General features: G+C 39.1%; 2 protein-coding genes across 5 annotated transcripts; both read right to left on the bottom strand.

Annotated features, from left to right (window-relative positions):
* Positions 1–1211: 1211 nt before the first annotated feature.
* On the bottom strand, positions 1212–8176 carry pabpc1a (poly(A) binding protein, cytoplasmic 1a). Of its 4 annotated transcripts, XM_008432903.2 has the most exons (17): positions 7953–8176; positions 7750–7814; positions 7377–7642; positions 7071–7264; positions 6812–6927; positions 6370–6509; positions 6175–6269; positions 5919–6056; positions 4858–4953; positions 4497–4769; positions 4310–4400; positions 3530–3652; positions 3300–3442; positions 2057–2141; positions 1837–1967; positions 1668–1758; positions 1212–1577 (listed from the first exon to the last, which is right to left on the bottom strand). In XM_008432903.2, exons 3-16 carry the CDS (start codon positions 7567–7569, stop codon positions 1669–1671), a joined length of 1908 nt encoding a protein of 635 aa, XP_008431125.1. In that variant the 5' UTR covers positions 7570–7642; positions 7750–7814; positions 7953–8176; the 3' UTR covers positions 1212–1577; position 1668. The 4 variants fall into 4 exon arrangements, with proteins under 4 accessions (XP_008431125.1, XP_008431126.1, XP_017165239.1 ...); XM_008432904.2 differs by lacking the exon at positions 7750–7814 and having other exon boundaries at positions 7893–8176; XM_017309750.1 differs by lacking the exon at positions 7750–7814 and having other exon boundaries at positions 7951–8176.
* Positions 8177–11802: 3626 nt separating this feature from the next.
* Positions 11803–20556, bottom strand: LOC103478834 (14-3-3 protein zeta/delta-like). Its single transcript, XM_008432907.2, has 6 exons — positions 20433–20556; positions 17624–17935; positions 14807–14954; positions 13302–13465; positions 12896–12991; positions 11803–12770 (listed from the first exon to the last, which is right to left on the bottom strand). The coding sequence occupies exons 2-6, from the start codon at positions 17924–17926 to the stop codon at positions 12714–12716; spliced, it is 768 nt and encodes a 255-aa protein (XP_008431129.1). The 5' UTR covers positions 17927–17935; positions 20433–20556; the 3' UTR covers positions 11803–12713.
* Between the last annotated feature and the right edge of the window lie 1958 nt (positions 20557–22514).

The following is a 22514-nucleotide window of genomic DNA, read 5'->3' as shown; positions in this document are numbered from 1 at the left end:
ACAGGTGATCAACTCTAAACCACTCGCACCTTTTTACTCTCCGTCTGTCATTTAAGCACAGCCGTTGCCATGGCAACCTCCTGCGCTCCACAAGATTACGTTAAAAATATAGCATTTAGTCCGTTACGATATTAGGTTTGCAGGGTTGATATTTATTTTGCGATCATCAATAAACCTCTCATGAAGTTGAGTGGTTGATTAGTTAATTTTAAACTTCTGCTCTGCTCGTTACTTTTGATAATGGAACCGAAACGCACAGAATTGCGCAACATCTTGTTGACACAATAATTACCAAGATTGTTCGTTGGGTCATTAATTTGAACATGTTTTGTTGATTTTTTTGTTAATAGTTACCCAGAGGATGACGTGCTGGTCTCAGCGTCCTGGCGGTGTTCAGTTTGTCACCTACTCCCGAGATCGACTCAAAACCTTCCGCGATCGACATATTGCACCGCTGCTCACAGCATTAACAGTTCAGAAACTATGAAATTAGAAAAAAGCGGTTCATTAACTGATTGTCATGTTTTAGATTGTTCTTGAAAAACTAATCACTCACGGCTGCAGTGAACCTATTCATGTTTTACAGCAGACAGCCGCTCCCCTTTCTTGCAGGTACTGCATACCACCGCTAAATCTTTTAGGGGTACGCAGTACCCTGCCGCACCCCCTTACTTTCACCCCTGGTAATGAGAAGGCAGACATGACAGCTTTAGAGCGCCAAACCCAATCCAAGATAGAAAGGATTATGTGAAAGCCCTGTGTGTCCAAGTGATTCAGGAGGAAATGAAGTATAAGCCTGCATAGTTAGAAAGCTCATTAACTACATTCAAATCCTGTCACATGTTTGAAACCCTGTACTTGAATAGGTAATTCCTGATTAAGCAGAAAAACCAACAAGTAAACTGCTTGTACCAGAATTCCAAAACGTGACAGAATACAGGAGTTTTTTCAACCACTTGAACCTTCTGTTCTTATCTGTAGTGTACAAGACAGATTTGTGTCAATGTAATGCTCAAGAACAGTCGGATGGTTTCCTGCAACGCTTCAACAAATGTCAGGGCAAAAAGGATCGAGTCAGTCCTGTGATTGACACAACAGTGACACCTAGTGGAGAAAGCTGCTGAGAATCTGAGCTGAAGACGTGATATGTGACAAATGGAATGTGGTTTCTTTTATCAGTCGTGTTAACAATAAATCCGACACCAGGAGTGGTAATTTCGAATGACGTTTTATTACAGCCAGTAGTTTACGATACAAATCACCTCAAACTGCTCAGCAACCATTTCCCTGACATTGCTGACAGTTTGAGCACTGACACAGTAAAATGACATAAAACAGAGGAATGCATTCAAATTTATTACAATTTTCAATTTTATCTATTTTGCTATTTTTTTAAACTAATTTTTGTTTATGATCAAGGTCTAGTCAAACCATCTCTAGACCTGGCAGATTCAATTTCTTCTTTTTTTTTAAGAAATAATTTATCGTTTTGCGATGTTTTCTGAGTTTTAGGTTTTTCAATGTTTAAGTTTTTTTTCTCTTTTTCCATCGGTGAAGCAGGTTTCAAAATGCTCAAGCTGCAAAACAAAAACAAAAAAAAAACTATAAATATTCCAGACAATAGCTTGAACAATGTTCATAATGTTTTAACTGTGTATTGTTCCCACCTTAGACGCTGGGAACACCGGCAGGTGTGGTGGACTTCTGCGCAGCCTCTTTGGCCTGGTGGGCCTGAAGCACAGCAACAGCCTCATCCACCTGAAGCAGAAATGTTTATGAACCCCAAAGCAAAAGCAGTGTTTCCACACAAGTTAATATGTTCAAGATGAAGCAAACCTTGGAGCGCAGAGATTCAGGTGACTCAAGCATATGAAGCAGCTCAGAGTTGTCTATCTCCAGAAGCATACCAGTGATCTTACCAGCCAGGCTGGGGTGCATATTCTGGATCAGAGGGAACAGACGCTCACCTGAGGAGGGAAGCAGTCAACTGGGTCATAAAACAGAACTCAACTGAAGGTGTCCCAGAAATCTCCATCAGAGCTGATTGTTCACTCACCCAGCATCTGCTTCTGCTCCTGAGGAGGAGCAGCAGCCAGCATGGAAGCAGTCAGGGGCTCCTGACCTTGGACATGGACAGCAGGCTACGGGACAGAAAGACGTCAGACAAAATCTGACCAAAAACAAGACAAAGTCTGCACCAACTATGCCAATAACTTGGAGTAACTAAGATATCTGTATGGGTACAGATATTTAAAATTTCTAGATTGAGTTTCAATGTCAATGTCCTCAATCCATAAGGGCAGATCTATTCCATTTAATTCTATTGACATTATATTTTGAATCCCTAATTCCACTTTCTGAGCAGTTTAGAGATAGCACTAATGTGAATATGTAAATTGAGGCTAGACTATATGAGTGTGTGGGTATAGATGTATATATTTAGACATACACACAAAGATAATATGAAAAAATTAACCCGTGTCATTTTCTTATTTTTGTTTTAATAATGAGGATCCATCTGAAAATATTGTATAAGTTTATGGGGTAGGAGTTCATAGGTTTCCTACTTCTTCCTGCTCCTTTTTGAGCATGTTAATATCAGTGACGTGCGGTGAGGTTCATAGCTGGTGAGGCACCGACTTAATTATAATCGGATTTACAAATCTAGACCCCCTGTATGTTATTGTTTACATAAGGAAATTTCGCRCAYGCGTACAATGCTGGAGGGCAAAAAGACTATTCTTTAACATGTGATGCTTAGCCGTGCCGCCACAGAATAATTCCGTTATCTCAATCAAACTTAGACATGTAGATATTATTAATTTCGTGCTGTGCTTAACAGCAAAGGGACAAACCGTTAAAGTACAACTCAAAACCACGTCTTTCTCGCTCTGCATCAGCGCAGCTACTGTATGGCTAGCTCGCTGTTACTGTCTCTTACTCTGCAGTTGTGGAGTCACCAATGTCTGGGATCATGAGCGCCCCCAGTGATGAGGCATGAGAACTACCTGCCTCACCTCGAAACTGTTTTATATTTCTATCATGTTCAAAATAAATAAAGAAAACAAAAAATAAACGTGAAGCTATTGGTGTATTTAAGTGTGTTGTACTAGTGCAGAGTTACCAAATACATTCATAATTCAGTACATCGATGTCGAGAAACATTCATTTCAATCCAGCACTGTTATTTTGTATTGGACTAGACGACAGTAAACCTCAGATATTGGTATCAGAAATGAAAAAAGTGAATCTCTATTTTAAACGATTGATTTGTATGTAAATGCAAAAGGTCTGCTTACTTGCTGCATGGCAACTTGTGGCTGGGACGCCATGTGTTGTTGAGGGTTGCGCACACCGGCAGCATATTTGTACTGAGGCATGGTACGGACTGGGGCTGCAGTGGCTGAGGCGCTGGCAGGGCGCTGGCCGAGGGCCTGGGTGGCTGAGGGGAGAACCAGAGAGACGATTGGTTAAGAACGCCCACAGAGTGTGACCACCTCATTAGGATGATGCGACGTGAAATCCTTACGCATGCGCTGGGAGGCCATCATGCGCGGGACCTGGGTGTTGGTGGTAGTGGTAGCACGAATGGTGTTGAAGGTCTGGGGCCTTGGTGCTGAGGGACGCATGGCGTTGGGCATGTTTTGGAAATCTGAAGAAATTCCACACAATTAATGCATCTATATCAGGATGTTTAAGAGTTGAAGCTCCAGTATGCACGTTTTATAAAATATATATATACATTTCTTTTACATATTTGTTAAAACTGTCGCTATATTATGATGCAAGTATGGAAAAATCTGAAAAAAAATCTAACAAAAAGCAAGCTGTCTTCTCCCAGTGTTGACTCCAAAATACAATCACAGCCAGGAGGGTCTTAGTGCCATCAATCATGCTTGTACACACACTGCTCACAACACAATCCCTCTTTCCCTTGCTCTGCACTACAGCTTCTTCTTAGAGTCTGCCATGAATCCTAAGGCTAGTTAACATGGCCACAGACAAAAGCGGATATGGAATGGCAAGTTGTTTCTCTCCCATTAGCACGTTTAGCCGCGAGAACACGAGGTTGATTGACAGCAATAAGACCCTCCTCTTGGCTCTAATTGCTTGTTTCTGACTGGGAGCGGTGCATTTCTTCAGATGGCAATAGCACCACTGGAAGGAGGGGAATTAATTTTTTTTTTTTTCCACAGGTCATTTGTCTCATATTATTGTGTCAAAATGGTGATAGTTTTAACAATTTTTATATATATATATAAAAAGTTACATACTGCAGCTTTAAAGGAACATAGGAGAAACGACTTACGCTGAGGTCGCACTCCCTGAGCGGCCCAGCGAGGACTGGGGCGGAGCTGGGCCAACTGGTTGGCGGAGTAATACGCAGCGCGGTTCTGAGCCTAACAACACCGACATGTATTGTTAAATACAAATCCACATAAAAGTACTGATGGAATATTAGCAAACCATGTTAATCAGTTGTTTGGGGGGTTCACCTGTGGAATAGCTGCCATGAAGTAGCCTGAGGGTGGAGCGGGCTGGTAGGGGTTGAGGACAGGGTTGGGCACGGCTCGAACCGTGGCCATCCTCTGCATGTACTGGTTGGTCAGGTGGGCCTGGCGCTCTTCCTTCCGCTGAGCCAGCGCCACATACAGAGGCTTTGTGGCCACAATCCGGCCATTCATTTCCGTCACGGCTTTAGTGGCCTCTTCCGGTGACGAGAAGCACACAAAGCCGAAACCTTTGCTGCGACCGCCCTCCATCATCACCTGAAGCAAGAGTGGAAGATATCCGTTGCGTTTTCAGACCACCAGCTGATCACGAGACATTTTGTCTGAATTAGAAGACTGGCTTTACCTTCGCACTGGTGATGGTCCCGAACGGGGAGAACTCCTTGCGCAAACGCTCATCGTCTAGGCCATCGTCGAGGTTTTTAACATACAGGTTCACACCCTGGGAAAAGAGAAATTAAATTAAATAAAGCCCAACTTCATTGGAATTTAAATAGTTACGATTCTAAACTGTGACTGCATATTGAAGTTATAAAACCAACCTTTATGCAATCTTGTACACCTTTTATAGATTGTTTCAGTCTTTTATTTTAATAAAGCTATACTGTTGTGATTTTTTTTATTGTGCTTACGTAGGACAAAGGACGAAACTTAGTTATTGTGCTAATTGCTGTATATTGCAATAATGTTAATTCTATTAAATTTATATAGAGCCAATTCACAACAAAAGTCTTTACAAAAAAAAATTTAATCACACACGCATTCCAATTGATCCTGGTTCTCAAGTAGTACAGTAAGCAAAATAAGATATTCGGAAGTTTCTATTGTCTGAATAAGCAAAGCACTGTTCTATTAGAAATTAAATTTATCTTGCCTTCTCTATGAAGCAGTGGGGTTTGCAGTTGAGCTGCCGTACTGATCAAACAATGCAGACCGTTATCAGTTTGTAAATGATTCACTGGATCTTATGACTGTAAAACCAAATCAAAGGTTGTAAGAGTACTCCTGTGAGTGCAAGATGTGGATTTATAAGATGTACATTCAGTCTCGACAGATGGTCAAAGTAAGAAAAACATATGTATCTACACAGATGTATTGTCAAAATGCATCTGTGTGAAATAGTCGAAATAAATTTTTCAAATTTTATGTCCTTGTTTTACTTACAGCCTTACACAGCATTGGGTTCTAAAAGGTTTATCTCTGCAGCTTATTATCCACACATACAGATAAAGGAACCACATTTGTGACATTAAACATAGGTTAAAGCCAAGGTTAGCTTACAGTGACACATTGTCACATTTCACCAACTACTTGAGTAATTTTTACTTTTTTATTTTCTAGACTGACATATCTCCATCAAAGCCTGCAACATCTTAACTGTTTAACCGTCACGGAACAAACACCAACCTGGTATCTGGTCATGCGATCTTGCTTCATCTGCTCAAATTTGCGTTTAAGTTCATTCTGGCGCTCGCCCTTCTTCTGCGCGCGGCCCACATACACCTGTCGGCCATTCAGTTCTTTGCCGTTCATGTCGTCCACGGCCTACAAAGCCAACAGAAATGGAGCGGACACATGTTCAGATTCAATTCAAATGGCAAACGTGAAACAGAACCATGCTTGATAATAATAATAATAATAAAGACATAAAACGTATGCTAACTTTCTGAGCGTCTTCGTGCCTCTCGAAGCTGACGAAGCCGAATCCCTTGGACTTGCCGCTCTCGTCTGTCATGACCCGGATGCTGAGTGCAGGACCTTCGGAAAGAGGCAGGCTAATCACCATATTCATCCAGCCACTTCATACCCAATAGCTGGCGACTTGCAATCGTCCGCATCTGAAATCTTGACGTCTCACCATATTTGCTAAATAACTCCTTCAGCTTCTCATCATCCATGTCCTCCCCAAAGTTTTTGATGTAAACGTTGGTAAACTCTCTGGCACGTGCCCCCAGCTCAGCCTCCCTCTCTTTGCGCGACTTGAAGCGGCCAACAAATCTGTTAAAAAATGACAAAAGTATGCTTAAGTCACACTTTGATATAAAACAGCAGACTGCATAAAAAATACAGACTGCATCAACGTGGTTGCATCCAAATTATGACTGATTTTTTTTTTTAAGAATCAAATTCAAAATGTAGCGATTCCCCTTTGTATTTTAGAGATGCTATATTTGTAAATGTTTCGAGTTTATGGGACGCTGGTTGACAAGATGCAGGAAAACACAGGCATCAAAATGTTTGTTAAGCACATTCCCCTCACACGTTTTAAAAACAAAAGTGTAACAATCTCCACCACTTACACTTTTCTGTCATTGAGCAACATGCCGTTCATTTTCTCAATGGCACGCTCAGCTGCTTCGTGGGTCTCAAAGTGCACAAAACCGTAACCTTTTGAGCCATTTTCATCACAAACCACCTTAGAAAGGACAGATTTGAGGATGTTAAAAAAAACATTGAAACACACACACACACCATGCAGGCCAAGCATTACAAACTAGCTTTAATCTTGTGAAATCCTAACTCATGCATTAACACAAAATAGATCTGTCGCCATCTTACCTTGCAAGAGAGGATGTTTCCAAACGCAGAGAAGGTGTCATAAAGGGCCTTGTTGTCAATGGACTTGTCGAGGTTTTTGATGAAGATGTTTCCCACCCCGCTCTTCCTCAAGGAGGGGTCACGCTGGGACCACATGATGCGGAGAGGCCTGCCCTTAATCACATCGAAGTTCATTGTGTCCAAAGCCCTTTCAGCTAGAAACGTTTCGAAAAAATAAAACAAAAGAATGACCTTAGTTTAGGCACAGTGTCGTATATGAAGTACAAGTGACTTTACAAGTGACTTATCTTTGAAACTATATCCTACCATCAGCTGGTTGTTGGAAGTTAACATACGCATATCCCAGCGAACGGCGGGTGATCATGTCTCTGCACACTCTGATAGACAGGATGGGTCCGGCCGGGCTGAATTTCTCGTACAGCATGGCCTCGGTAACATCTGGGTGCAGGTCTCCTACGTAGAGCGAGGCCATGGGGTAGCTAGGCGCGCTGGGATTCATGTCGGGCGACGTTTGTTTTAAGTCAGATAGCTGTTTGAGTTCGACGCGCAATGGTGGCTGTCAGGAAAGCACTCTGTTTTGGCAAATAAAAAAAGAAGAAAGGAAAAAAAAAAACGTTAACTGCTAACAACGTGGGCTATGTAGCTCGGCTATGTAGCAAAATGTCGGAGTGCGGCCTACCCAATATGGTTTAAATGTCACAATTTGAGAATTTTAGCTCCTTCAAAATCACAAAGAGCGCTAAACTATCGATACAACAAGACACAAACAGCGACAATTAACTTACTATAAGTAATACTTATTTAAATGTGGGGAGAACTAACAGGCTATCGTTAATTAGCCGCGCTCTCAACAATGACGCTAGTAACGTAGCTTGCTAACACCGTTTTCGTCGTTCCGTCTTTCGTTCTTTTTCGAAGGCAGCGTCTTCTTCGCGTTGCTTTGTTGGCAAATCAAATCCTGCTTCACCGATTTTAGGTTTTCTTATAAAAATATGTCTGCGGGTGCTCACTAGCTTTTGGTTTGTTTCATAATAATAAAATGTGTGCCGAGGCTAGCTCCGGAGCACACCCTACGCAGACGGATTACAAGAATGAAAGGAAGGACGGGGGAGGCTGTTTCCAGATTCCTGTCGAAACGCCGGCGCGTGCACTAACCGTGGTTAACGTCACGTATCTCGCGATATTTAATGTTTATGAGTAAAATAACGTGTAGAGAATTTAATTGAATAATCTTACAAAAATTTTACTATACATCGTTTGAAAAATTTAAACCCAGTTTCTCAGAAAATTAGAGCTTAAGACGAGCCCAGGGAAAAGATGAGTTTTTATCCATAAATTCTAGCTTTGACTGGACACGAAGAAAATGACAGAACAAATATGGCTTTTTGGAGGGGTTGCTAGAAGAATGTTGCAGGACCTGGAGACCTTGCTGTCATTGAACTATAAACTATGGCTGAAAAAGAAATATTGCAAAGGTCCAGACAAATTCCAGACCTCAAAATCATTGAAATGCTATTACAGAACCTTAAGAGAACAGTGAGGTAAAACAGCCATAAATCTATCTAAATGAAACCATAAGCTTTTGGTTTATTTATATTTTATCAGAAAGTGATGACATTGTAGAAGCTGTTGCGTGATTCCTTTTACTTTAAAATATATAAACTTTAAGACTAGATTTTGCTTATTAAGTTCTGATATAAAAAACACCAGACTTGGAAGATGAAGTACTTTCTTCCTCCCATGCCTGCACTAATCCATCTTTAATACATCAACTGCTTGTAGCTTCGCTGTACAGGCAACTTCCGTCTCAGACATGTTTTATTTCTAAAATTCAATCCTCTTTATTTAGACACAATTATGGTCCATAAACAGACAGAACAAGAACAATAAAAAAAAAAGAAAAAGTATATAATAAAATAATCAATCACTGATATATAAACTAATGCGCCAGTGATTCCACAAACTGGAGAAGAACCTCACWGAGCTTTGAACAGGATTGGTCAAAGTCTGAATGATGCTGTTTGCAGAGTCTGTTAATCTACACATACATCTGTGCATAATGTTTCGAAGCACAGCAGTGCAGGTTAGTACATTGAGATTCACAAACATCTGACTGGCACTACTCCATCGGGGCACCCTAAGCAGCATCCTCATGCCATCATTATAAGCGACCTGAAATTTATTCATACTGCTTTTCCTGCAACGCCGCCACAGGTGGGCTGTATACATTGGAGTACAGTATGCTTTAGAAAGTTCAATTTTGACAGATACTGAGCACATGGAGAACTACCGAAGGAGAATATTAGCTTGTACATATTGAGTACAACGCTGCCTGTAAATGTCTCTATCATCAGACAGATCAGCCGAGATGTAATGTCCCAAATATTTGACCTCATCAGTGACCTAGAGGATGCTGCCAGACAGGGTGAAGTCAGGAAAAGATCATTTAGTGTCTTCTTTGCTCTTGACAATCATGATGTTGCTCTTTTTTGCATTATATTTAATATCATGCTGTAACCCATACTGAGAGCAAACCCTTAACAGTTGCTGCAGACCAGAACTATATGGACAGAATATCACAAGATCATCAGCATACATCAGGTGGTTGATGGTTCGATTACCAACCCGACAGCCAGTCCTACATTGATTCAGAAGCTTAGATAAATCATCCATATACAGGTTTAAAAGGCAGGGGATATGCTGCCTTGTCGCACACCATTACCCACATAAAAAGAAGATGATACAGAGTTTCCCCATTTTACAGACATATTCTGGTGAGCATATCAATACACTAATATTATTAATAAATATTTCGGAACTCCTCTCTCATGCAATTTATGAAACAATTTTTCATGATTAACATGATCAAATGCTTTTGATGCATCGGTAAAACACATAAGAAATTGTGGTATTATGTCTCTTGTACAAATCTAAAATTTCCTTGAGAGCAAAAATGCACATATCAGTGCCAAGTTTTGGTTTAAACCCAAACTGATTATCAGATGTGGCTATAAACGTCTCAATTCTGCTTAACAGAGCCTTCTCCAAAACTTTTGATAAAGTGCTGGCCAGAGCTATGGGCCAATAGTTGTCTTTGCTATTTATTTTGCCAGCCTCATCTTTTACAATAGGCAATAAAATCACAGATAACAGAGTTTGGTAAAATGCCATGAATTAAAAACCCAGTGAAACAAATAGCCAACAAAGGAAAAAATTTTCCTACTTACAAATTTTAAGTGCTCAGTAGATATCTTGTCCACTCCATATGCCTTATTATTTTTCAACTTCTTAACGATGTCACTAACTTCTTGTGAAGAAATAACATCTTCATGCATATCTATGTTTTCCATCACAAAGGGATTACTCTTACTACAATTAAACAGTTCATAAAAATGTTTCTTCCATAAATTAATAATTTAGTCTGGTCCAGTTACACCATCAATGTTTGTTGGCAAGGATGCTTTTAGATGAACTCTTATTTCTTTTCAAAATTCAGAAGGACTGTTGAGTTGTAATTTTCTTGCTAATGACTCCGATTTAAATGCATTTTCATTCCTCTTAATAAACCGTAAAGCATATTTAAAGTTAGCATTTGATCTCTTCTTGTAGTCAAATACAGGACCATGTTTAGGTTTGCCTGATTCAGCCCACAGTCTGAGAGCCCTTCTGGCCTCTGCATGAAGCTCTTTAGCATAAAAGTTTATAAAACTTTTGGTTGCTATTTTAACACATAACAGTTCACTTAATAGTGCATATTTGAATCATGTTTTAACAAAAACTTAATCCAATTTCAAGTAGAATGTAAATGTAGGAACCTTGATAGGGCTGCTTAAACAGAGCCATCCGTTTCTTCCAAGTTAATGTATTTTATTTATTGCATTGAACAAAACGCTTGTAAAGATTTTACTTCCTGTGATCGTTTCTGAGTTTATAGAGCCCGCAAGGGAGTGCACCTCTGTAATACTATCATAAGGACTGCAGGGGGTGCTAAATCGCACCAACAGTTTTCGACTTCTTGATTGGACAATTGTTTTTTTGCCATTTTGACGTTTACAACAATGAAGATTCCTTACATTTCAAATTATCCCAAATAATAAGTACATTTACCAAAAAGGAACACATACGCCTTCTTACTTAAATTGAGTATTAGGTCATAGTAATACAACACAGTAGGCCTTCAGCATTCCTGTGTTGGATCTGCCCTGTGATCAAGTAGAGCTGTGGGAGTGGAAGATGCACCCAAACGGTAGTTTATGGGTAGCCGACTCTCCATTCATGGCAGCAAAGAATATGGAGGTTTTCCCTTTTGGAACAAACCACAGTGGAAACGATCCTTTTCATGACAACAAATTGCAAAGTTTTCCATCCATTGTCTGATGCATTTCAACTGTTAACGTCTGGAAGGGAACCAAAAGCAAAAAAACCCCCCAAAAAACAAAAAGGACAGGATTAGCTTGCTACATTTTAGCAACATGTTATTAAATCAAAACTAAACATTTACAGTATGGCTTATTTAAAACAAGGTAATTAAAAAGTGTAAATGCATGTCCTGTTTTCTACAAGAGATTAAAATCTTAAAACCTTATCCAGATTACTATGTTTAGCCAAACTGAACTTTTAGGTGACCATGCTTAAATGCTGAGCTGGCAGACGACTCTGAAACATGTCATGAGTCATGGCAGAACACTGAAGATTACTATACATTTAAGTAAGGAAAACAAAGGACAAGTTGAACCTTTTAAATTGTTTATTTTTACTTAAATGAAATTATGCATTACCCCCAAATAACAGTTACGCTCAAGTGTTTAGTATGAAAACTCCAAAGACAGACAAAGCTAACCCGCCAACAACCGTTTACTTCTCCAGACTACCCTTTGACCAACTTTATGCAAGAACTGGAAAAAAAAAAAAGAAACTTATTTTCAAAAACTTTTCATTATATAAAAAGTGGGATTGTTTTTATACTTACTGAGGTGCTCATACAAAAACAGGAACAGTACAAGCTTGTGCTCTTGTTCTTTTAATTTTCTATACCTCGTAATGGATACATAGACATACAAAAGCAGCCCCCCCCCCAACAAAAGAAAAAAAAAAAAAAGACAGTAGAAGGTTGATAAGTTTATGGAATGTAACCTGTGTAAAAATATGGCCCTTCATCACCGGCTCTCCCCCACTATGTCATCATTGTGTCTGCCTTTGCTATAATTCCTCCTTCTGCCAAGTCAGGTACAAGCGGACAGGTTGGTATTGAGCAACCACTAATTGATCATCAAAAGATGTGGCTGCGTACAAACAGCACCTTTTATATTTAGGACACACGCAGTAATTCTTTTTTTGTGGCTTTTAAAACTGCTTGCTGCACGTCTCATGACTGGAAAACCCCCAAAAATGCTTAGACCCTGGAACAAGGTCAGCAGGGAACCCAACCCCAAAACATGCATGAACCCTCCCATCACACTTTAAAGCCCCAACCTGTTTATCTGCACTTACTGCAGAACAAACGGCAAACCAAAGAGAGGGATGATCTAGATAGAGAAACAAAGGATCAAACTGGATGTCATGGATGAGGTGGTCGAGTGCTGATCACAATAAAGAGGACTTTGGATGATGTCAGGCAGACGGGGATGACTTTGAGGGTGAGGCTCATTCTTTGGGCTCCTCTGATTCCTCTCCCTCGACTGTGTTGTCAGAAGTCCAAAGCTGAGGAAGGAGACGGTGATCAAACTTTTGAATCGCTTAACTCTTTGCTTTGCTCATCCAATTTTCTCCAATGCATAAAAAATTTGATTACACAAAATAAAAAAAATAAAAAAAGGGAAACTTACTGTCAAGTTGTCTCTCAATAGCTGCATGATTAGTGTACTGTCTTTGTACGATTCTTCACTCAGTGTGTCAAGCTCCGCGATGGCATCGTCGAAAGCCTGGAGGAAATAAAGTCAATTTTTAAAGGTATGATAAGAAGATGTGATTTGTCTTTCAAGTCTGCCTATTCAGAAGGTCCATCCATTCATCAGTCACCCAGACCTCACTGTAGGGAACATGTATAAACTTTATGTTCCTGGGAACAATTTGAGATGCCTCAAGAAAAAGCTGAAGAATATTTCTAGAGAGAGGGATGTCTGGGTTCCACTCCATCACATTTGAAAATGAAAGGATAAGTGTGTGTTTGTTGGTGAGCTGCAATAAATCCCATTGAATACAAAGCGTCTGCAATCTTGAGTATTGAATTACCTGCTTGGCTAGCTTGCAAGCCTCTTCAGGGGAGTTGAGGATCTCGTAGAAGAACACCGAGAAATTAAGGGCTAGTCCGAGGCGTATCGGGTGAGTCGGCTGCATCTTTGCTTTGCTGATGTCAAAGGCCTTTTGGTAAGCCTTCTGTGAATCTTTGATGATGCCTGAAATAATGACAAAAAACATTATGAGAAAACAGAATCATCTCAGCACAGGACCTAATTTTAAGCATTCTATAATGCAATAGGATAATTAGACATACACTAATTTGGGTATACTGAGCTTAAGTTCTACTCATCGAGTTTAAACTCAATTATATTGACTTATTTTCAGAGGCAATTTTTAAAGCTTTCAAACACTGCCTCTAATACTATCCTATATATAACGGTGTGACATTTATTTAGTAATTTATAATCAATCAATCAAATTTTATTTGTATAGCACATTTCAGCAGCAAGGCATTTCAAAGTGCTTTACACAATTAAAATAAAAACAGCATGTGACAGTGAATAAACAGAATTTTTTTTTTTTTAAAGAAAAAAGGTTAAAAAAGAAAAACATTAAAACCCGCACCCCTTGTAGGACTTCAGTTAGACGTCTCACATAAGACATGTTAGTATAAAGGAATATAAAGCAAACAAAAAAAAGTTCTGTAGCAAACACTGGAGAAGATTTGGAGGGTTCATCCTATCTTTTCTGTTTTAAACACATACGAGAATCAGGTTTTTTACATACATCATTTAAATTAAAGGCTGCAAGTTTTAGCAAACAGGATTGCACATGCTGCAACAAAGTAGCTGTTAGTGTGTATTGCACAGTGCCATGTTCGGCTGTTTATTTTACTCATTTACTTTTTAGTCTAATACTGTATGAACCTTTCATGAATTACCCAGAACAGATCCATTTCTAAGTGATGTGTTGCTTCTGTAATGTAAAGTGCTTTGACTTCCTGTCTATAAACCCACTGCTTTGATGCTTCGTTCCATGATGCAGTTTGAACTAAAAACAGTTGTGTGTTGCAGAATATCAATAAAGGTGCACCAGAAAGTCTTAAAACACCTTAAATACAGTAATTGTAAGACATCATCACCAGGGTAAACAAACTGTAGTATTGTTTACCCTGGGAACTGTTTTAGATGGGTTTAGTTAAATAAAAGAAGAAAAGAAAGGTCATTATGGTGACAAAAGTGAACTAGATTGTTTTTTAACACTATTTCAGTCTTAGCGCTGAAGCCCGTCTTCTATGAGACCAAAGAACAGGAAGTCACAGCCACTGAACAAATGAAAATTAAACTGCTTAAAAGAGAACAAATGACAATCACTTGCTATTTAGGCACACCGAGACATCAATTGGATGTGGTGTGCAATACGTTACAATTTCATTTTTGTCATATAAAATAGAAAAAAGTGAAGAACTTCAAAATAAAAGGAGTGCTATGAATGACAGAAGTCTCACTGTGACACATCAGCAATGTTGCATATAGCAGAAGTGAGCAGAGGCGTACCGTCCTTCTCGTCTCCTGTCGCCACCTCAGCCAAGTAGCGGAAGTAGTCTCCTTTCATTTTCAAATAAAATACGCTGCTCTCTGCTGCTGCCTCTGCTGCCTCTGCTGCTGCCTCTGCTTTGGGGATGAGGAACTTGTCCAAAAGAACCTGTGAAAACAAAACAAAAAAAAAGTAGTTATATTTTTTCAAGTTTGTATTCATCTACACTCTAAATTTTACATCCACTTGTTCCCCCAAAACACAGTTTTTGTTCAACCTGAGCAAGTACACAGATTTTCCAATTCACAGGTTTCGGGCATAAATCGGTGGTAGAAATAAGCTGGGCATGTCTAATTAACCTACAGGCTTGAAAAAATTGGCCAGGCTACATCACAGATGCTTCAAACATAGGGACGGACCTATGTGGATGTGATGGCATGATAGCATATGGGTGGGGGTGCACTGGGGGAGAGGAGTGATCTGAAGAGATAAAGGGATACTAGGAGTATGGATGGAAGCTGGTGTGAGTAGAGAGAGGAAGCAGGCAGCTGAACTGATGAAGTAGGTCACATACACCAGCTTGGCTCTCTGTAACACAAGCATGCACCGCTTGATAATCTGCTCTGGTTGCTAACCTGGGCGCTAGCTGAAGGAAAGCTGGCCATCTCATTGTGAGCAATGGTAACCTGCTGTTAGAACTCTTGATTATGAAACTTATGACATGATGGCATATATCTATGGATTCTACTGTTAGAGAGAAGCAAAAGACCTTCATTAATGATCCTACAAAATAAATTACAATGTGGGATTGCCACTCAAATCCAAATCGACTGGAAGACAATGAGCTGTTTTTAAAGTTCTCAAGACCCTCTTTGAATACAGCTCATTTGCATATTAAAGGGATAAACAAGGTTAATGAGAGCATGCATTTGCTGAATGCTCTTAAACCAATGTGAAAGATAGGGGAAGCCCTGTGGGATGTGAATGTAGAACTAGGCCACTGGCAAGGGCACAGCTAAAATCAGGATATCACTATGGCGGTACAGAGCAAAAGAAAATTACACTGAAATGGGGATGGTGTTTCTGCACAATTTAAAAACTAAAAAATCCTTTATAGGCAAGTAAGAGTTTAAACATACAAAGGTCTCGCATAGCTTTTTGGGGTCAATGGAAAATCCAATTCATGTCATTTAGAATAGGAAAACGTGTGCAAGCCAGTGGTTTATTGATCTGTGAGAGCAGAATGGGACAGCAGTGCAGCATAGTGAGCATTAGATTCCACAAGCCCTGCTAATAAAATTGTAGCTAAAACTTAAACAGACCTCTAAATAGCACATCAGGTAGGGGAAAAACTGCTTTTATTCCCATTCACCTCACAATAAAACCAACAGCTGCATAAAATATTAAATGTAAGCAGTTCATTAACTCGGTGTAATGGATTTAAAACTAAAATGGAAATGCATGAGACCATAAATGGGTTATTATCCAACAGTGGATGAAAAGAAAGGACACATGTTGCTGTTAGACTAGTAATTATTGTAGCTTTAATTACATAAAGCTTTGTTCTCGTCTATTAAAAAACAAGGTGATGTATTTTGATAAGATAAAAAAATTTCTCAAATATATTTCCATGTGCAAAGCTTATTCAAAATATTTTAAAACATTGCTGTTGCATTCAGGAACAGTAGGGGGAGCCCAGTAGGACAAAATGCTGCCACACCCTCTATGTTGATTTAAAGCAGCATTATAATAGGGCTGTTACTACTGCTGAATAGATTCTCATGGTGGGAACAATATAAAAGGTAGATGGTTAAATACATACTTCATCATATTTTATGATTTTAAAACATTTTCTCCTGTTAAAATCAAAACATAAATAAAGTCCTTTAGTTTGGACTGGACAAAACCTAAACTCAACTCCTCTTCCTCTATCAATACAATCCATCTCTGTTACCCTCCATATGGCTGCAAGTGATGCACAATACTGGAGGGTCAGCTTCGGTCATTACAGGATTAAGACTTTGAGTCATCGCTGGGCAGATAACATGCTGAGGCCCTGCGCAACGATGAAGAAGTTTATACAGGTACAAAATTATAAACACTAATTTAACAAATAAAATGCCTTAAGGTTTAACAAGTACTAAAACTGATTCAACCAAAGCCAAGTATTAAATGGTAAGTTATCTAAACACTTTGTGGTACAACACTTCCTCACTGATTAACTATTCTATAACATGTTACACATCCTCATGTCAACTGACGACAAAAAAAAAGATAGATCGATAGATAGATAGATAGATAGATAGATAGATAGATAGATAGATAGATAGATAGATAGATAGATAGATAGATAGATAGATAGATGTAAATTATTAAAATTAACTTTAAAGCTTCTGCTTTGTTACAACAGTGGTACATGCAACTGCAGGAGAGATGACTCACTTGGAGCATTAGTATTGTTAAGTCGAGCGTTCTTAATAGACTTACACATCTACTACGTCACACAGAGCAAAGGAACCTGGGTAAGACCAGGACCAAAAATATTAAACATATTTACAGATCAGCTTTTTCAGGAAACAATTTGGTCTTGTTAACAAACCAGGCTTGAATTATAATATCCAAATGACCAACTTCTTAACTGGCTGTAACTCTGTAAATGGCTCATTGAAATCCTATTTAACAAACCTAATATCAAAGTGATCAAATTTAAAGAGTAAACCCAACGACAAACTTAATATGTTGCCCTCTTTTTAAAGGAAGAAACAGGACTATTTGTGACCTCATATGAAGCCAACAAAAGGGAGGCGATAAAGAATAAGAGACGGATCTAAACTCACCAGAACATCATTGCAGATTTCTTTCAGCTCTCCCTCGATTTTCTCCCTGTACTCTTTGACCTTGGCTTGTCTGGCCTCACTGGCATCTGCTTTCTGCTCGATGCTGGACACCACGCGCCAAGATGAGCGCCGGGCGCCCACCACGTTTTTGTAGGCCACTGACAGCAGGTTGCGCTCCTCGTTCGTCAGCTCCTCGCCCTCCTCCGTCACCGATTTCATGGCGGCGGCCATGTCGTCGTAGCGCTCGGCCTGCTCGGCCAGCTTGGCCCTTTGTACCAGTTCCTTCTGAGATGATTCGCTCATGGCTGCTCACTGCAGGGAGCAAAAGACAAAGAAGTCACGCAGAGGTAAATTAAAAATTAAATAGATAGCTGGAGAAACTGTAAGAATGCAGTGCAGCACTGCTAGCTGCCCTTATTAAAGCATTATGCACATACAGCATGGACCCTAATGAATGCCATCCATCATTCTTATTAAAAATAACTGTTTTAAAGTGCAATAATTGAGCTAGCAGCAGCATTTCTATTATGTAGCTCACTAATGGTTGGCTACCAGAGCAAATACCCTGACTAATTATTACCAAGCTAACATTAGAGAATAGATAAAACTGTTAAAATAGTTTAGAGTGGAATACAATACTTTTCAGATCAATAAGCAGCTAAAGGTTCAAGCCAGTGTTAACTATCCATTTTTAAATCTAGGCATCACAATACTGAACTATTAAAATCCAATCCATGTCTATCTGATTGGACTTAATGCACAAAAATACACAATGGAATTCTTATCAGTACAATAAAAACCTAATAATTGTACTTATTTTACAAGAAATGACCAGCAAGGCTTTAACTAAGATTTCATAATGTTGACCCATCACAAAATGCTAAGAAAAAAAAAAAAAAAACAAAGGGTGGAAAAATGGATGCCAAAAATAAAATCCATCCAGATTTACTTTCACACAAAGTTCTGTCTAAACCATTATTAAGTGGTAAGATTCCTGGTGTTCCAAACAGAGGGAAACTTGTTAAATACCTCAACTATGTGGGCAAGGAGTGTAAAGGTTTGAACACGAACAGACTGGCAGTGTACCTGTGACGACTGGCATTTTCTTGGCTACGGTAAAAAATTTAAAAAATAATGAGCCATTAGGCTATTATGTAGCTGCCATTGTGGTTCCAGTCACTGGATTTATGCTTTTGCAACATGGCGAGGCCAATTTCTCTTTTAATGAGGCAAACTGCTATCAAGGCAGATTTGAGAGAAAATACATTTACCAAAAAAAAATTAAAAATACACCCATAAATTTGCTCAATAATGTTTGACTTTCTAACTGCTGGAAGGTTACGGAAAATTTAAAAGCATGATTGATTTTGTTGCAAACAGAATTCTTGAAATGAAAAAAGATAATATAATTTATGTACTAAAATATGACCGCTGTGATAATTACATCTTTGAGGTCAATAATGACCTTTAAGATATCTGCTAATGGGGTTCTACTACATTTTTTTAAAAACACTAAGATGTACCAATTACTAAATATATTAAGTAATGAAAGGGTAAAATAGTTAAATATATTTGTTCAATGATCTATGGTAAAAATCTATAGAATTATGGCATTTTTGTGCTAAATATTTTCTTTGGGTTAACAGGGGCATTCACTAAAGGGTGGTAATTTTATGGATATTTGACCTAGATGGATGATCTTTTTATAATTCCAAAAGCCATTTCACGAACTTTCGCCTTTAAACTCGTTTTGCCAGCCACTCCTTATTAAAATGTTGCTAATCCACCCATATTCGCAACAAATGAGCGTTTTCAAGACAAAAAAAAGAGAAAAACCTAAAAGAAATAATGTTGCAATCACAGTAGTGTCACTCCATTCAGTAAGGCTTTTTTAGCCTTCAGCGTTAATGTGGCCCCCTCCTTTTCTCTCATTCACACTCACCACACCCATCCCTGTACCTGTAGCTTGTCCGACAAGCGGAAGCTAAAACACGAAAAGTTCTTTTTAAGACTTTGTTAGGACGACACGTTCTGGCAGTTATTAAAGCAAATGTGCAACTGGTGAAAAGGATAGCATATTCCCTCTACAGAAACAGCACCGTTAAAAAGTGCACCGGGCTACAGGCTAGGCCCTCGTGACCGACGACTTCTACTATGGCGCCAACTATTTCCTGAAAAAGACGCTTTCCAAGTTAGACAGCTTTACCAAACGTAATAACGGTGAAATTAACACCGTTTTTGTAGCAAACTGAACATAACATTTAGCAATGTGGCCTGGCAAAATGCCCACTTGGAAATATTACGTTTACTTAACTCGTTTGTTTTTTTAGTACCCTAAAAATAATCACTTGGGGGGCGGAAATTACTTTGTCACAAACGAAGGAATGTAGCAATGTAAATTGACAATATTTGCAAGATGCCATATAGATTATCGGCTCTAGCCAATAGTTCACTGGGACAATGCCATTTCCAGCAAGCCCTCATTTGCCTTATCGGTTATCTACGGCACAGTTTCAGGTAACATGTTTAACATTTGTATCAAGCAGGTTTTCAGCCTACTCTCAACTGACACGCCTTTCTATTTTCAGTTAGAAAATCAGCCATTAGACACATCCCGAACTGAAACGTTAGCTAAGCTAGCCTTTGTTCTGTAGTTTGATGAGCGTCCTCGCTACACCCAGTCCTGCCAGTAACCCGCAGACAATGGGCTTCTTCGACCGCCAGTTATTTATTTACACTCATTAAAAAAACTACATATAAAATATATCAAACGAAAGACATCTTTTCTAAAGCCACCGTTGTTTCATACCTGAATTTTAGCAGATGTCGGCGTACCAAGGTGCAGCTGATTCTCTCAGCCTGTCCGAATGAGTGCAGTCAACGGGGTTTCCTCCCAATCACACCGGTCCAAGACACGGCCAGAGTAGCGCCCAGGCAAATGAGGACTGACGTCAAACGTTACCAGGGCGACCAAACGTGACGGTTTGTGGGAGTTGTAGTTGTCTTTTACATGTTGTTAGCTTTATTTTAAAAACAGTTTGGAAATAATTTATCACTTTGGCATCCTTTGCTGTGATTCTGTATAATCACTTTGAAACACGGAAAACTGTACTGAAACCTATTACTTTTTAACCCCTTCAACGTTGTGAATCACATTCTCTGAATTAGAACTTTGGAGAAGGAAAATAAATAGACCTAGCAGACACAGAAACTAATAGAATATATTAAGTAGTAAATAATTATGATATTAAGTAGTAAATAATTATGATAATCATCTAAAAAGTGTGTGTTTGAAAACTCCAGGTATTTGCTCAAGACACAGAGGGCGCCACAAACTGGACCACAAGACACAGCTATGGTACTTTCCTAATAGAAACTACTATTTTTGCATTCTGGTTGGTTTCCAAAGGGAGAGAGTGAAGCTATTTTTGCCGTGTCACATGATTTCCCCTTGAGCAAAGATTTCAAGCTTGTAACCTATTTAAGGACGGATCAGATAATATTGGCTGTAATGTGCAGAGACAGGAGCAAAAGAAGAGGAAGAAAATAAGGAGGAAAATACATGTCTACTGTCTAAATAAACTGTGGTCAGGGAAGGGTGAAGCTCCAACCCATAGGGACTCCACTATGAAAGCTTCAGAAACCAGTTAGGTGGGTTTTTCTGTCCACGGCCATGTCTTGTATGCACATGCACAGACACACACAGAGAAGCAGCTTCTGCACACCGGAACAATGGCTAAGTGTTGAACACAAATCTTTCTGTAATGGCAACAGTTCTCATGTTAGATTTCAGTTGAAAACACTAAAGTGGAGAGGATTAGCACATAGAATACAGTAAAATGACTAAGGAAATTAACACAGAAAAAAAGAAATGTGTTGCATAATCAAAGTAATTATAGTTTGTTTTTTTAATTATTATTTTTACTAAGTCTCAAAATGTTCCTATATTTTGAAAGGGCGAAGCCAATAAAGCATTAATATCTGTGAGAAAAACTAAAACTACAGAGGCAGTCTGAAATAATTGGAAATAATCCATAAATGGAGAGTCCTGGGTGTATAATATCCTATGTTATGAAAGCCATATGTTGTGTCTTTTTAGCCCCCTTTGTAACATTCATAGTCACATTTCACTGAAGTGATATTGAAAAACTGTCTAACAAGAGTAGAATTATTGGTTGTACTGTGCACACCATCTATTTCTCGACACACTGATGCAGTTATTAAACTCTTCTCTTGTGTGAAACCAGGAGGAAAAACTGACCAATTCTTCCTGATCTGCCATTTTGCATTATTCCCTGTTATTTCAACTCTTAACATTATCATCTGTTCTTCAGTCGTCACAACATTCTTTTTAGCGCTGACATCTTTCTGATTGTTATGTCCTTTAGGTAAGTGCTGTGAATGTGACCCACCCTTTTGTAAAAGTGGCCAAAAGCCGATGACTAATTTCCAGGTGTTACATTCCTGGCCCTGGGAAGACAAAACATGCTATGTGACTCTCAGCTCTGATGGGCCAGCTGGATGGTAGGTGAACAATTTTCATGGTAGCTAGAAATCCATAAAAACATATTGTACAAAATAACAGAGCTTTACATTAAGCCTGAAAGAAGTAAAGATTCAGTTCAGAATAGATATATTTAGAGAGAATATTTATTCTCTATTCTCTATTAACATTTATTCTTCAAGGACATGACTGTAACTTCCCACTACCATCCCACATAGGTCTCTCGTTAACACACACAGAGCAAATACTGAATCTGAGTCAGTTGCGGTAAAGTGTGAGACTGACAGTGGTGTTGATTGGAATTTAAAAAGCGGCTCCTCTCATTCCCAGTGCGCGCGCACACACACACACACACACACACACACACACACACACACACACACACAC

Source organism: Poecilia reticulata, linkage group LG16 (genome assembly GCF_000633615.1).
Source record: "Poecilia reticulata strain Guanapo linkage group LG16, Guppy_female_1.0+MT, whole genome shotgun sequence".
Lineage (NCBI taxonomy): Eukaryota > Metazoa > Chordata > Actinopteri > Cyprinodontiformes > Poeciliidae > Poecilia > Poecilia reticulata.
Note: the sequence above shows the minus strand (reverse complement) of the source record. Positions and strands in the feature narration are given on the sequence as shown.

Bases quoted from the DNA above. Each gene is read 5' to 3' on its own strand.
- pabpc1a (XM_008432904.2), bottom strand. From the start codon at position 7,569: ATGAATCCCAGCGCGCCTAGCTACCCCATGGCCTCGCTCTACGTAGGA. The intron at 7,265-7,376 runs GTAGGATATAGT...AAACGTTTCTAG, and splicing joins CTTCCAACAACCAGCTGATG to CTGAAAGGGCTTTGGACACA. The intron at 4,954-5,918 runs GTTGGTGTTTGT...CTCTTTTCCCAG, and splicing joins ATCGCATGACCAGATACCAG to GGTGTGAACCTGTATGTTAA.
- LOC103478834 (XM_008432907.2), bottom strand. From the start codon at position 17,926: ATGAGCGAATCATCTCAGAAGGAACTGGTACAAAGGGCCAAGCTGGCC. The intron at 14,955-17,623 runs GTGAGTTTAGAT...TTGTTTTCACAG, and splicing joins AAATCTGCAATGATGTTCTG to GTTCTTTTGGACAAGTTCCT. The intron at 12,771-12,895 runs GTAAGTTTCCCT...CTCCTTCCTCAG, and splicing joins TATTGAGAGACAACTTGACA to CTTTGGACTTCTGACAACAC.